Source organism: Delphinapterus leucas, chromosome 20, assembly GCF_059928025.1.
Source record: "Delphinapterus leucas isolate spDelLeu-1000000601 "Yukka" chromosome 20, BTC_Dleu_Yukka2, whole genome shotgun sequence".
Lineage (NCBI taxonomy): Eukaryota > Metazoa > Chordata > Mammalia > Artiodactyla > Monodontidae > Delphinapterus > Delphinapterus leucas.
Window position 1 is genome coordinate 18,511,702 of NC_143148.1, and position 14,592 is coordinate 18,526,293.

The window sequence follows — 14,592 nt, forward strand, 5'->3', positions numbered from 1 at the left end:
TCGCATTCCTGACTTCCTGCAGAGTTTATGTAGACGTGTACATGTTCTCACACATTGTGCTTTGTAAAAGCTGACTCATAGCCTGTCTTGTTTGTCTGTGTGTTTTTTTCCGTCTAACCTACCTTAGACCTTGTCCATTGTCAGCCCACAGAGCAGACCATGGCGTGGATGTGCCCATCCCCTGCAGGTGGGGAGCCCTCACTGACTCCGCCCCGGGCTCCTCCTTCGCTGTCACCCCCAGGCTGTGACCTGCTCTCGGAGGGCCCAGTAAGCCTAGCTCGATGCAGAACCGCAGGAAAGAAAGCCAAGAGGCGCGCTCCAGAGTCTGACAGAGGCCTGGAGTCGTTCCTGGGGGGGTGCCCTCCCTCATGGTACCTGTAGCTGGCAGATAATGAGAGCTGAATAGATGCAGTTCTGAAGGGTGGCTGCCCTTGTAGGAAGCGCTCGTGCTCCCAGGTGGCTGTCGTCCCACCGTGCCACATGAATGGCAGGTCATCTTATAGACCTTATGCGGAAGGTGCGGGGGATGTGTTTGAAAGATACTGAATGAGATCAAGAGACACATGAAAGCTACTAGGTTTGCAGAAGGTTTTTATTATTTCTATTCTTATTGTATTATTATAGTTTTCCTTACATTCTTTTTTCTTTTATTAAGGTAGAAAAACTTTTAAGAGCCACTGCTGATGGAGACCTAGAAATGGTGAGTTTTTAGAAGTGAATTTCAAGCAGCTTGCTCTCGGCTTAAGCAGCTATGCTTATGTGTCTTGTCTCCAGGTGAGTCAGGAGCTGTCAGGGTTCTTTGTTCACGTTCACACAGAAGGGGTGCATTTCATGAGTACTTGCTGATGGGATGTGACATGCCCCCTGCAAGTAACGAGGCAGGTGGAATAAAGCTGCAGTGTGAGCCTATCCCTGCCCTTCAGACATTCATATTCCAGGAGGGCAGCGATGTTGGCAAGAGGACCAGCCTGTGTCCAGGGGCACAGAGTGCGGGCTCGGGGCCAGAGTCCACTAGCCGGGAGCAGGGTGAACAGACCGGGTGGGGAAGGGTGGAGGTGGTAAAGGGGAGGCCAGAGCCCAGAGGGCGTTGGTGTGGCCCTGCAGGAGTTGTGGGCGGTGTGAATCCCTGGCTGGGAGGCTGAGTCTCAGACTTGGGGCTCCAAGGACTCGCAAGTGTCCGAACGAGATGGTGCTAAGGTGTCAGGGAACATCTATGATGAGATCACTGAAGACACCCATGGGCAGTTCCCCTGGCTTGCCTTTGGCTTCCTGAAAGGAATTTTTTTCTGTCTTCCACTTTAAAAGGAGGGGTAAATTAGCGCTTACCAGATTAGGAGGCCTGAGTGGATCAGATTTACAAGAGTGCTTCACAGGGATGTGTATTTTAAGAGTGCTTTTTGCCAATGATGGAGCTTGAGGTGGTGGACAGCAGTTCCTGGCATCTGATCATCACAGCCTGCGGGGTGTTAAGAATCGGAAGGTAGTTAGCAGTGTCTTAGCCTCTGCCCAGAGGCCACTGTGAATCCATCAGCCTGACGCGTGGTTACTCGGGGCGGGGGGAGGACACAGGCGTCTGGATCTGGCTGTTGCTCCCCTAGAGAGACCAGCCCCAGGGCACCCAGTATTCTTGGGGGGAAGCAAAGAAAGAGTTCCTCAGGCTCCCTATGAGCCGCGGCAAGAGCCAGTGTGGAGAAGAGATTGTGACCATCCCTGCGTCATGATGCGTCTGCTCTGTGCCCGAAGCTGCCGCCCCTTGGCTCCCTTCCCCCCGTCTTGTTCCTTCTAATCACCGAGAGGAACTGCCCTCGGTCCGGTCCGTCCCAGCCAGTCTGTTAGGTGAGGCCCCTGTTCAGGTGAGGGCTTTGGCGTTTCTACCCTGAGGAGCATCTGTTGTCAGAAACGTGGAAGGGACCTGGAGCGGGGGATGTTTGGGATTGAACGGGGTCTTCCTGGGGCCCTTTGTCACTCCTTGCAGACTTTTGCTGACTTCCTCAGTGCTCAGAACCAGGCCTAGAAATGTATTTATATTGTTTTCTTTTCTCACGTTTAATATCCTAGAAACTTGTGTTTACTGGAACATAAATTTGACCTTTTAGGGGTCTTTTCGGTGCTTTCACCTGTGGGCTAGGGCATTAAAGTGGAAAGGACACTGGCGTGGCATCAGAGAGCCTGTGATTAGGTTCTGGCCACCACCTCCTCATCCTGTGGCCTTGAACAAGTGGCCCCCGGAGTGAGTCTCCTCCCCCGTAGGATGAGACGGACCGGTTGTTGAAAGCAGACAGTTAGATGACGTAAGAGGAGGTGCTCACGAAATGCTCCAGGACAGGGCTCTAAAGCCATCACACTGAAGCAACACCGCTCTGCCCCTTTTTAAGATGGAAGAAGAGAATCTGCCGCAAGCTGCAGAAACGGGAGCTCAGTCTCTCTCTGTCACTACTGAAAGGATTGAGAAAGGCTTGAGCACAGGTGAACCCTGGAATGCTCAAGAAGGAGCAGCCATCATTTATAAGTTACTTTGGTGGTTGAGGAAATGTATCAGTACGTCCTGATTAGAGAAGTGTGTGTGTGTGTGTGTGTGTGTGTGTGTCTGTGTGTGTGTGTGTGTGTGTGTGTCTAAGATACCATAACTTGTAAAGAAGCTGAGGATGGGTTTTAAGTCCCTATTTCTCCTTACTGCCCGGCGCCAGGTGCGTTACCTGTTGGAGTGGACAGAGGAGGACCCGGATGAAGTGGAGGATGCTGTCAGGGCGGTGGATCTTGAATTTTGTCACCCCTTGTGCCAGTGCCCCAAATGTGCTCCAGCTCAAAAGGTTTGGCTTTTCTTCTGTTGGGGGATGGGCAAATTCTTCTTTTTCCCCTTAGGAAAGTTGTCTGCTTCTCAGCCAGCTAACGGCCGAGTGGCTGGTTGTAGGTGTCCCCTGAGATACAGCTCAAGGTAGAGGAAAGTGGACACTCATGCAGGATCTGGCTCCGGCTGCCTGCTTTCTGAATGGGCAGGTCAGGGAACAGGGCCATGAACGCGGGCTTAGTGTTTCAGTGGTTTTCAGGGCCCCTGAGTCACAAGGCAGGAGCTTATGAACAGACATGCCCGGGGGTCTCCGTCCATGTGGCCGTGGTCCCTTGGGAGGATGCAGGCAAGAGCCCCTGACCCCTGCCTTTGCTCACGTTGGTGCACCCTCTGCGGGAGGACCCTCCCTCCAAGCACAGAGAGACCCCTGTGCCTTTTACCCTGTTTCCCCCATGGTAATAGCCTGCAAAAGCACAGTACAATATCCCGACCAGGATATTACCATGGATACAGTCCATCCGTCTCACTCAGAGTTCCCCGCTTTCATTTGTGCTTGTCTGTGTGTGTGCGCGCATGCCTGCATGTGTGTTTATTTACGTGTTCTGTCTAGTTTTGTTTTTTTCTTTAATTGCGGTATAGTTATTTTACAATGTTGTGTTAGTTTCTACTGTACAGCAAGGTGAAGTAGAGTTCCCTGTGCTATACAGCAGGTTCTCATTAGTTATCTGTTTTATACATATTAGTGTATATATGTTAATCCCAATCTCCCAATTCATCCTACTCCCCCTTTCCCCCCTTGGTGTCCATACATTTGTTCTCTACATCTGTGTCTCTATTTCTGCCTTGCAAACCGGTTCATCTCTACCATTTTTCTAGATTCCACAAATATGCGTTAATATATGATATCTGTTTTTCTCTTTCTGACTTACTTCACTGTGTATGACAGTCTCTAGGTCCATCCATGTCTCTACAAATGACCCAATTTCGTTCCTTTTCCTGGCTGAGTAGTATTCCATTGTATATATGTACCACATCTTCTTTATCCATTCCTCTGTTGATGGACATTTAGGTTGTTTCCATGTCCTGGCTGTTGTAAATAGTGCTGCAATGAACATTGGGGTGCATGTGTCCTTTTCTTAAATAATTTATTAATTTATTTATTTTTGGCTGCGTTGGGTCTTTGTTGCTGTGCGTGGGCTTTCTCTAGTTGTGGCGAGCAAGGGCTACTCTTCGTTGCGGTGCACAGGTTTCTCATTGCGGTAGCTTCTCTTGTCGTGGAGCACGGGCTCTAGGCACGCGGGCTTCAGTAGTTGTGGCACACGGGCTTAGTTGCTCTGCAGCGTGTGGGATCTTCCTGGACCGGGGCTCGAACCCATGTCCCCTGCATTGGCAGGTGGATTCTTAACCACTGTGCCGCCAGGGAAGCCCTGCATGTGTCTTTTTGAATTATGGTTTTCTCAGGGTATATGTCCAGTAGTGGGATTGCTGGGTCATATGGTAATTCTATATTTAGTTTTTTAAGGAACCTCCATACTGTTCTCCATAGTGGCTGTATCAATTTACATTCCCACCAACAGTCAAGAGGGTTCCATTTTCTCCACACCCTCTCCAGCATATATTGTTTGTAGATTTTCTGATGAAGCCCATTCTAACTGGTGTGAGGTGATGGCTCATTGTAGTTTTGATTTGCATTTCTCTAATGATTAGTGATGTTGACCAGCTTTTCATGAGCCTCTTGGCCATCTGTATGTCTTCTTTGGAGAAATGTCTATTTAGGTCTTCCACCCTTTTTTTTGGCTGCGTTGGGTCTTCGTTGCTGTGTGCGGACTTTCTCTTTTGTCATTTCAAAAATTCTTTGCAGCGAGCGGGAGCTACTCTTGCGTTGCGGTGCGCGGGCTTCTCATTGCAGTGGCTTCTCTTGTGGTGGAGCACGGGCTCTAGGCGTGCGGGCTTCAGTAGTTGTGGCTTGTGGGCTTCAGTAGTTGTGGCAGGCAGGCACAGTAGCGTGGCGCATGGGCTTAGTTGCTCCGCAGCATGTGGGATCTTCCTGGACCAGGGTTGGAACCCATGTCCCCTGCACTGGCAGGCGGATTCTTAGCCACTGCACCACCAGGGAAGTCCTTACGCCCAGTTTTTGATTGGGTTGTTTGTTTTTTTGATGTTGAGCTGCATGAGCTGTTTGTATATTTTGGAGATTAATCCTCCGTTGATTCGTTTGCAAATATTTTCTCCCATTCTGAGGGTTGTCTTCATCTTGTTTATGGTTTCCTTTGCTGTGCAAAACCTTTTAAGTTTCATTATAGGTCCCATTTGTCTATTTTTGTTTGTATTTCCATTACCGTCCTGCATTCTGTTTAGTTTTATCACATGTGTAGGTTTGTGTGTCCACCACCACATTCAAGGTACAGAACAGTTCTCTCATCACAAGGAGACTAACTCATGTTGCCTTTTATAATCACACCCACCTCTCTCCCTGTCACCCCAGCCCACCATCCCTGACCCCTGGCAACCACTAATCTGTTCTCCAGTTCTAATATTTTGTCATTTCAAAAATGTTATATAAAAGCCATCATACAGCATGGAACCTTTGGGGATTGGCTTTGTTCACTCAGCCGGATTTCCAGGTTGTTGTGTGTAATCAGTGGTTTATCCTGCATCGCCGGGCAAACTCCAGACACACCGCTGGGCTAGAAGAACAGTTCTGATTTAATCACAGCATGAAGCGATTTACTTTTGTGTCTCTTTGAGAAACTACAAAAAGAGAAAAAGTAGGCTTTAAAAGAGCAAGGAACATAAATTTATCCAATAAATTCAACAGATGCTGTAGTGTGTAATTCAGTTTCTTGCTACAATTAATGAACTGTGAGGTGGGGGAGAGCAGAGTGGGTAAATGCCCAGAAGGACAGCAAAGACACAGTAACTGCTTCCAGCCATACAGTCACTGATGGGCCTGAGGGCTGTGCTACTTCATTCACACCACATCCTTTGAAACAGCATCTGCCTTTTTAATCCCTTTGTTTTTCACATTAGCCCACCTTGGGGGAGTCAGTTTTGGACTGTACATATCCAGCAGCATGCGGACAGCAGAAAAGTTATGCATCCCAATGTACACAATACCCTGTAGCTGAAAAAGCTACAAGTGAATGAAAAACTATAAGTCATTTCAATATTCTTAGGTTAGAGACATCCATGGTGAAGCTTTTTAAATAAGGTAGTATTATCTTGCAGTACAAGTCAAATTAATTTTCTTAGCATGGGACATACACATTGAGTTAGACAGCTAGCACATGAATGAGCACATGCTATGTATACAACGCCATTTACAACTGCTCAAAAAAAATATGAGCTACTTAGGGATACACTTAACAAGACATGGACAGGATCTGTATGCTGGAAATCACAAAATGATGAAAAAAGTCAAAGAATGTGTAAATACTTAGGTATATCAGATCATGAAGACTCAACCTAGTAAAGATGGTATTTCTCCCCAGATTGATCTACAGTAGTTTTTTTGTTTTTGTTTTTGTTTTTGCGGTACGCGGGCCTCTCACTGCTGTGGCCTCTCCTGTCGCGGAGCACAGGCTCCGGGCGCGCAGGCTCAGAGGCCATGGCTCACGGGTCCAGCTGCTCCGAGGCATGTGGGATCTTCCCGGACCAGGGCACGAACCCGTGTCCCCCTCATCGGCAGGCGGACTCTCAACCACTGCGCCACCAGGGAAGCCCTGATCTACAGTTTTAATGCAGTTCCTATCAAAATCCTAACAAAGTTTTTGTAGACATAGACAAGCTTATTTTAAAATGTATATGGAAAGGTGCCGGCCCTAAAATATCTAAAACAATCCTGGCAATGAAGAATAAATTAGGATCACTCTACCCAATATTAAGGCTAACTATGTAGCTACAGTAATCAAGACAGTGTGGCCCTGGTGGAGGGACAGACACACAGATCACTGGGACAGAACAGAGAACCCAGAAATAGACCCACACATATATAGTCAACTGAGGTCTGACAGCAAGCCGGTGGGGGAAGGACAGCCTTTTCAACAAACAGTGCTGGAGCAAGTGGACATCTTCAGGCAAAAAAATGAACCTCAACATAAACTCACACCCTGTACAAAAATTAACTCAAAATGGATCACAGACTTAACCGTAAAATGATAAAACTTTTAGAAAAAAACAGGAGGAAATCTTTGGAACCCAGGGCTAAGCAAAGAGTTCTTAGACTTGACACCCAAAGCATGATCCATAAAGAGCAAATGGATAAGTTGGACTTCTAAATTGTGAACTTGTCCTGTGGAAACCCATGCAAAGAAGCTATACAGGCAGATTACAGACTAAAAGAAAATACCTGGGCTTCCCTGGTGGCACAGTGGTTGAGAGTCCGCCTGCCGATGCAGGGGGCACGGGTTCGTGCCCCGGTCTGGGAAGATCCCACGTGCTGCGGAGCAGCTGGGCCCGTGAGCCATGGCCGCTGGGCCTGCGCGTCGGGAGCCTGTGCTCCGCAGCGGGAGAGGCCATGGCGGTGGGAGGCCCGCGTACCGCAAAAAAAAAAAAAAAAGAAAATACCTGCAAGCCACATATCTGACAAAAGGCCAGAATCTAGAATATATAAAGAACTTTCAAAACTCGATAGTAAAGAAAGAAAACAAACCAATAAGAAAATGGGCAAAGGGAATGAACAGACATTTCATTGAGGAGCATTTAGATATGGCAGATAAGCACATGAAAGGATGTTCAAGGTCATCACCCATCAGGGAAATGCAAATTATAGCCACAGTGAGATAACACTATGCGCCTATCAGAATGGCTAAATCAAAATTAGTGAAAAGTGACGCCACCAAATGCTGGTGAGGATGTGGGGAACTTGTTTCACTCATCCATTGCTGGTGGGAATAGCCACTCTGGAAAACAGTGTTTGTTGTCAGTTCCTTATAAAACTAGCCATAGAATTGCCATGTAATTACCATATGATTCAGCAATTGCATTCCTGGGCATTTATCTTAGAGGAATGGTAACTTATGTTCTCACAAAAACCTGTAAACAAATGTACACAGCAACTTTATTTGCAGTATCCCCGAACTGGAAACAACCCACGTGTCCTTCAGTGGGTGAACTGCTAAACAAAGTATGGCAGGGGCATGCCACGGGGCGCTGTTCAGCGATAAAGAATAAACCGTTGATTACATGCAACACCTGGAATCAGGACATTTGGTAGTCTCCTGTTTTTGGCTTTGTGAATAAAGCAACTGTAAACATTTGTGTACAGTTCTTTGTGTAAATATATTTTTACTTGGGTAATTACCTAGGAGTATAATTGCTGGGTTATGCAGGAGGTATATGTTAACTTGAAATGACCAGTTTTCCTCAGTGATTGTAGCATTTTTCATTCCCGCCAGCAGGGTGTGAGAATTCTAGTTGCCCCAAATCCCGGTGAACACTTGGTATTTTGACTTTTTAACTTTAGCCATTCTGGTAAGTGTGCAGTGGTATTTCCTCATGTTCTTCCCTTCTACTTCTTCATCTGCTTGTTTTTGATTTTTGAAGTATAGTTTATATACAGTAAAATTCACCCTTTAAATTTAGCATAGCTTTTTAAAGAGATAACATTTTTAATCATCGAAAAGTGAACTAGATAACCCAAGTTTTAATCCTTGATTAGTCACAGGAAACATTGACATATTAATTGCACTATCAAATATATGATTCAACATCACAATTTAATGTTTGTTTTTAGTTCTATTGGTTTGTTTTGTTTGCCCTCTTAATTACTGATGGATTGTTCTTATGTCCGCATGATTGGTTTTAAAACCATTGTGAATAAAAGGGAAGTTCCATGATAAAAATGAAGGTGAACTTCAGAGATAAGTAGCAAACAGTTTTCTGAGGTTTGACAGACGAATGTGTAACCACCAGCACAGTAAAAATATAGACTATCTCTATCACCCCGAATATTCTTTCCTGCCCCGTTGAAGTTTGCCGTATTGCATGTTGCATCCCCTGACCATCACCGACCTGCTTTCTGACCCTTTGGTTTTGTGATTCCTGATTTTGATTTGCATTTCTCTGAAAACTACGGATGTTGTCTTATGTGCTCATTGACCGACCATTCAACCGTCTTCTTTTGTGAAGTCTTTTCACATCTTTTGCCTACTTTTTTTTTCCTTTTGCCTGTTTTTTTTTTTAAAAAGCTGGATTGTCTTATTGAGTTGTAAGAGTTTGTTTCGTTTTGCTTTTAAGTTCTGGTTGGTACAAGTCCTTTGTCAGATACACATATTTGCAAACATTTTTCTGCCCTTATATGACTTGCCTTTTCATTTTCTTACTTGCCTCATGCAAAGAGCAAACATTAAACATTTTTATTAAGTCAGTTTATCAAACTTTTTTTATGGCTTTTGCTTTTTGTGTCTTATCTAAGAAATCTTTGCGTATCCCAGTGTTGCAAAGATTTTCTTTTGTGTTTACTTCAAGAAGTTTAATAGTTGTAGCTTTTACATTTAGGTCTGTGATGCATTTTAGTGTTTGTGTTTGGTGTGAGGTGAGGGTTGATGGGCAGTTTTCCCATATGTGGATGTCCAGTTGTTCCAGCACCATCTGTCAAACAGACTTTGCCTTCCCCGTTCAATTGCCATGGCATAAAACGGTATCATTGTAGGGGGCTTGCTTTCTTGAAAACAGAAGTTAATCCTTCGATGTATCATACCTTTCTAAAGTAGTAATTCACCTGTGGGCAACCCGATTCAGGATGCCGCTGTGATTCCAGATTTTACAGAGGGGCTGTGAGGGACAGATGGCTTCAGTTCCTTCAGCTGGGTTCCTTAAGTACTAACAGCATTTCTGTTTCCACATTCTGCACTTATTAGAAGCTGGCAAAGATTCCTGCCAGTGGGCTTGGTGTGAATGTGACCAACCAGGATGGTTCCTCCCCACTGCACGTTGCTGCCCTGCATGGTCGGGCGGACCTCCTTCTCCTCCTCGTGAAGCACGGTGCCAGTGTGGGGGCCAGAGACGCAAAGCAGGCCGTCCCACTCCACCTGGCCTGCCAGAAGGGCCACTTCCAGGTATGGGTCCTGGCTCTTGCACAGCGTGTATAGGGTTAGAACCTCACTTGGCAGGAGTGCTGCCGAGGGAAGAGTTTGCTTGCTGGCCCAGAGGATGGGCCCATTTCCTTCCTCCCAGCGCCAAGATTCTGAGATGCACACGGTAGGACCACTCAGCAACAGAACACAGAACCCTGGGGCTTCTGGGGGTGGAGCCAACCCCCCTCCCACTGGCATTCACGTCTGGCAGCACAGAGGCTGTCATTCTGATTCTGACCCTAGCCGGGAGCTGTCTCTCTGATTCTTGGGTGTTGGTCATCTGTGCCAAACAGTTCAGTATCTATTTATTTTTTCATTTTTCCTTATTAGTTCCACTGTAAGGTTTTTAAAGCTAGGAGTCATATTTCGGGTAATGCCTAGCATTAGTTTTCTAACATGTGAAACTGGAGTAATAATTACAGCTCTCCACAGAGGAGACGGAATGATTAGATGAAAAACACGCGCGCCTAGCACACCACCTCCACACACACAAGACCCTCAGCAAATGTTAATCCCTCCCCCTTCACTGGTCTGCTTTCTCCTGAGGGTCAGACATGGATCTAAGAGTCTTCTAGAGAATCTTACAGAAAAGTCAAAAGAATAGCAAGTTAGATGATCTCTCCCTGCAAATTTTAATTAAAGTTGAACACTTTTCTTCTCTGGCCTAGGTGGTGAAATGTCTACTAGATTCTAATGCAAAACCCAATAAAAAGGATATAAGTGGAAACACACCCCTCCTTTATGCTTGTTCCAGAGGCCACCACGAAGTTGCGGCACTGTTGCTGCAGGTAAGGACCCCCTCGCCCCCAGCCCAGGAGCTGCTGACACGGCTTGGTGATGGGCATCCCGCCACGCGGCGAGCCTCTGGCGGCACACCGGGGAGGGGCGGGAGAGGGAGGCCGCTTGGCTTTTGCTTTAAGCTAGCCCTGGGGTGGGGAGCTTTGCAGTAATGGGGTCTCAGCGTCCGAGCTGCATCAGGGATGCAGAGTTAAGGACTGAGACGCCGCTTTTGCTAAGGGTTTGGATCTTGCCTCATTTAACCAGGTCAGTTGAATTGTCACCTGCAGTGTGAGCTGAATGTCCCTTTATGTCACTGCTCCTTTTTGCCTCTCTTGATAAAGGGTATATGTGTTGATTTTAGAATTTTTAAAAGTAGAGAGAAACCCAACTTTTCCATAACCCTGTTTTTCAAAGGCAACTAACTTTGGTGACTTCTTAAAAATGTGCATAGTTTAGATCACTATTGTTTTCTTTCTTGCTTGTTTTAAGTTAACATAGAAAACTGTTTATTTTATTTATTTAATTTTTATAATTAATTTATTTTATTATTTATTTATGGCTGTGTTGGGTCTTCGTTGCTGTGCGCGGGCTTTCTCTAGTTGCCGCGAGCGGGGGAGCTACTCTTCATTGCGGTGCGCAGGCTTCTCATTGCGGTGGCCTCTCCTGTTGCGGAGCACAGGCTCTAGGAGGGCAGGCTCAGTAGTTGTGGCTGGCGGGCTCTAGAGCGCAGGCTCAGTAGTTGTGGCACACGGGCTTAGTTGCTCCGCGGCATGTGGAATCTTCCTGGACCAGGGCTCAAACCCACGTCCCCTGCATTGGCAGGCGGATTCTTAACCACTGGACCACCAGGGAAGTCCGAAAATTGTTTATTAAAACCTCAGTTTTTAGTGGTTGCATAATTATGGATGTACCATGGTCTTTTTTTTTTTAACTGTTTCTGCTCAATACATTGAGGTGACTTATTTTTTCTCCTGTTATAATGATAAATGCTGCCATGAATATCTTTGTACACAAATCTTTTCTCCTCAGTATTACTTTTACTCCTAACATCTTAAGAAAAATTTCCGACATACAGAAAAGTTGAAAGAATGTTATAGGGCACACCCATATAGGTACCACATCGATTCAACATTCCTTCTGATTGTGCCGTTTCTCTCTCTAGCATGGGGCCTCCATTAATGCTTCTAACAATAAGGGCAACACAGCACTGCACGAGGCTGTGATAGAAAAGCACGTCTTCGTGGTGGAGCTGCTTCTGCTTCATGGAGCATCAGTTCAGGTCTTGAACAAGAGGCAGTGCACAGCTATAGACTGTGCTGAACAGGTAGGTGGGAGCGCTTCATTGCTGAGAGCATCCCAGGCTCCCTTACAGCTCACGGGGATCCCCTGTGTTTAAACCAGATCTGAAAGAGCAGTAGTCAGACCTCTGACTTGCCGTGCCAGGCTGAGTAGGTGTGCTGGAAGTCTGTGAGTGTGGCTGCATCCCTGGTCCTTGGTCACCTGACCAGAGGCGGCCTGCTGGGGCAGTTTTCAAAGGCCTGGTTAGAGGTGCCCCCTACCCACCACAGGCCTCGGCGCCTCTGGCACACAGTCCAGCAGTTAGGTACTCGCGGGGAAGAGCAGGTTGGCACAGCATCCTGGTCTCACCCTCCCTGCACTGGGAATATGCCTGTGGTCCTAGCAGCACGAGGGAGGGAGCGTGTGCAGTTAGTGAACAAACCTTGAGTTCTGTAAGGAGAAGTATGATGTGCGGTTTACTACCCTCCCAGTGCATGGACGTGCGCCATGGAGAACTGGTGAGGAAAGAGGAGGAGACTAAAGGAGGGACCTCTTTATTGTTCCTCTTTCCATGTTAAATCTTTATCTAGTTTCCTACTCAGGTAGACAACTACTAGGCTGTTAAATGACACCACTGACATATTAAAGTCACCATAAATCCAACCTACTTATAGGCTTAGTATATTAATTTCTAATTTTCAGTTGTGTTTCTTAACAGAATTGAAAAATTTTATACTTTCAATTTAGCACTCTCTCAAATGACGAATATCTTTTATTGAGCACTTACTATGTGCTGGGCGCTTGATAACCTCATGATAACTCTACAGTAATAGATCCTGTTCTTGTCAACCCAGTTGCACAGAGCAGTGAAACACGGGCCCAGAGTACCACCTAGTAGAGGGCAGAGCCAGCCCCCAAATGCAGTGCTGTTCTTCACCACTAGGCTTTATGGCCTCAAAGTTTTGTCTGTAGCTGCTTCTTAGCTTTTCTGCCCAGCCATGCCAACACTGACATTTAGATCAAAACCAGGCAATAACCTGCTAAGAAAGCATACAAAACGTTACTGTTACCTTTTTCCTTTCACATTGTAGAATTCAAAAATAATGGAATTGCTTCAGGTAGTTCCAAGCTGTGTGGCCACGTTAGATGATGTTGGAGAAACAGACCACAACGAGTACGTTACTGTGAAGATCAGGAAAAAATGTAAGAACTCATATCCTTTCTGTAATTCTCAACTTGGGTTTATTTGGAAGTTCATGAGTCGTTGGTTGCTGGTTTTCACTTAATTGTAAATGTAAAACAATTATAATCATGACTGGGGGTGGGATATAGGCACCAAAGAAATGCATGTTATATCCTGTTTCATCTGTCCTGTAACATACATTTCATCCAGAAATGTATGTAACATCCTTTTTCATCCATTATTTGGATACTGGTTTTCTGCTTGACTGTGATGCTCCCTAAAGAGGTAAGATGGACACTCTGGGCATTACCCTGAAGGTCAGGCCTCCACTCGCCAACCAGGGAGGAGGAACCACCTCTGGTAGTTTCTTTCATGTCTCATGTTCTGAATCCAGGCCTTTTTCTCAGCACTTCCTGGACACCTGGGGTAAATGCTACCTTTAAAGAATTCTTTTTTAATCTGCAGGTGTACAGAGGTAGATGGTCATTAGAACAGCAGCTGCCAAACAGGGGTGGGGCTGAAGTATTTTCCTCTTTTTTAAAAAGTTGTTACAGTTTAGATGGGGTCCTTGTTCAACTTTTTAAAAAATTGCAATTGTAGTTTGCAATGCAGTAATGTGAATAAGCCCATTCACACATCTGGATAATCCTGAGGCTGTCTCACCCTAGTTGGCTGTGCCTGGGGAATATCAGTGTATTAAGGATTTATCTTTGTTTCATGGGGGTTCACACAGTAATAAATAGGTATCTACTAATACGTTTCTGTAATCAAATGCAGTGCTTAATTTCCTAAATTTTGTTGGACTTTAACAGAAAGAAGGTTGAAAGTTTGCATCTGTGCTATAATTTTTAAACAATTCTGAAACTAGTTTGGAAGTTTTCAGATGTTTATCCTTTTATCTACAGGGAACTCCAAAATGTATGATCTACCAGATGAACCTTTTACAAGACAGTTTTACTTTGTCCACTCAGTTGGTCAGTTTAAGTGAGTATAAGATTCGAGTTGATTTCTGTGCTTTTGACCTTAGCTTTACTTACAACTCAAGCAGGTTATATGCAGCTTTAATGGGTTATAAATAAATCTGCACTCGTCAAATGCTGCCGCCTCGTGGCCAACCAGAGTATTTCGCACCACTATCCCTAACGTTTATTTTAGTTTGTTTTGGGTTTCAGGGGAAGGACCTCAAGGGAGATTATGGCAAGAGATAGAAGTGTCCCTAATTTTGCTGAAGATTCTTTGCATGAGGTGAGTTATTAAACACTGGCTTATAATCTTACTTTTTCAAGCCTGAATTTTTCAAAACTAATCCATGGTAAACACATTTCTCATTTCATTATTCCCTTCACTGATGAGAGTTACTAACAATTAAAATGAGTTCCTTAGCGGCATGGTCACTTATTGTTGTATTTAATAATGCGTTTCTGAGCTGAGAAAGGAAAGTGAAGAAGAAGTGGGGACTAGTTGTACTGCATGGAAAGATGCTGCAG

The 14,592-nt window shown here is 45.4% G+C and overlaps 1 protein-coding gene across 17 annotated transcripts in view; it reads left to right on the forward strand.

Moving 5' to 3' along the window:
- Positions 1-14,592, forward strand: part of ANKRD27 (ankyrin repeat domain 27) — a 53,465-nt gene that overhangs the window by 36,518 nt on the left and 2,355 nt on the right. For 12 of the 17 annotated variants that reach the window (XM_089902948.1, XM_089902952.1, XM_022585847.2 and 9 more), the window contains 9 exons: positions 145-267; positions 656-700; positions 2,688-2,810; positions 9,649-9,846; positions 10,533-10,652; positions 11,807-11,968; positions 13,014-13,125; positions 14,011-14,089; positions 14,278-14,350. In XM_089902948.1, coding sequence (XP_089759074.1) covers positions 145-267; positions 656-700; positions 2,688-2,810; positions 9,649-9,846; positions 10,533-10,652; positions 11,807-11,968; positions 13,014-13,125; positions 14,011-14,089; positions 14,278-14,350 — 1,035 coding nt within the window. Of the gene's footprint in view, positions 1-127; positions 268-655; positions 701-2,687; positions 2,811-9,648; positions 9,847-10,532; positions 10,653-11,806; positions 11,969-13,013; positions 13,126-14,010; positions 14,090-14,260; positions 14,351-14,592 lie in introns of all 17 variants that reach the window. The other 5 variants (XM_022585855.2, XM_089902956.1, XM_089902954.1 and 2 more) reach the window with 3 other exon arrangements.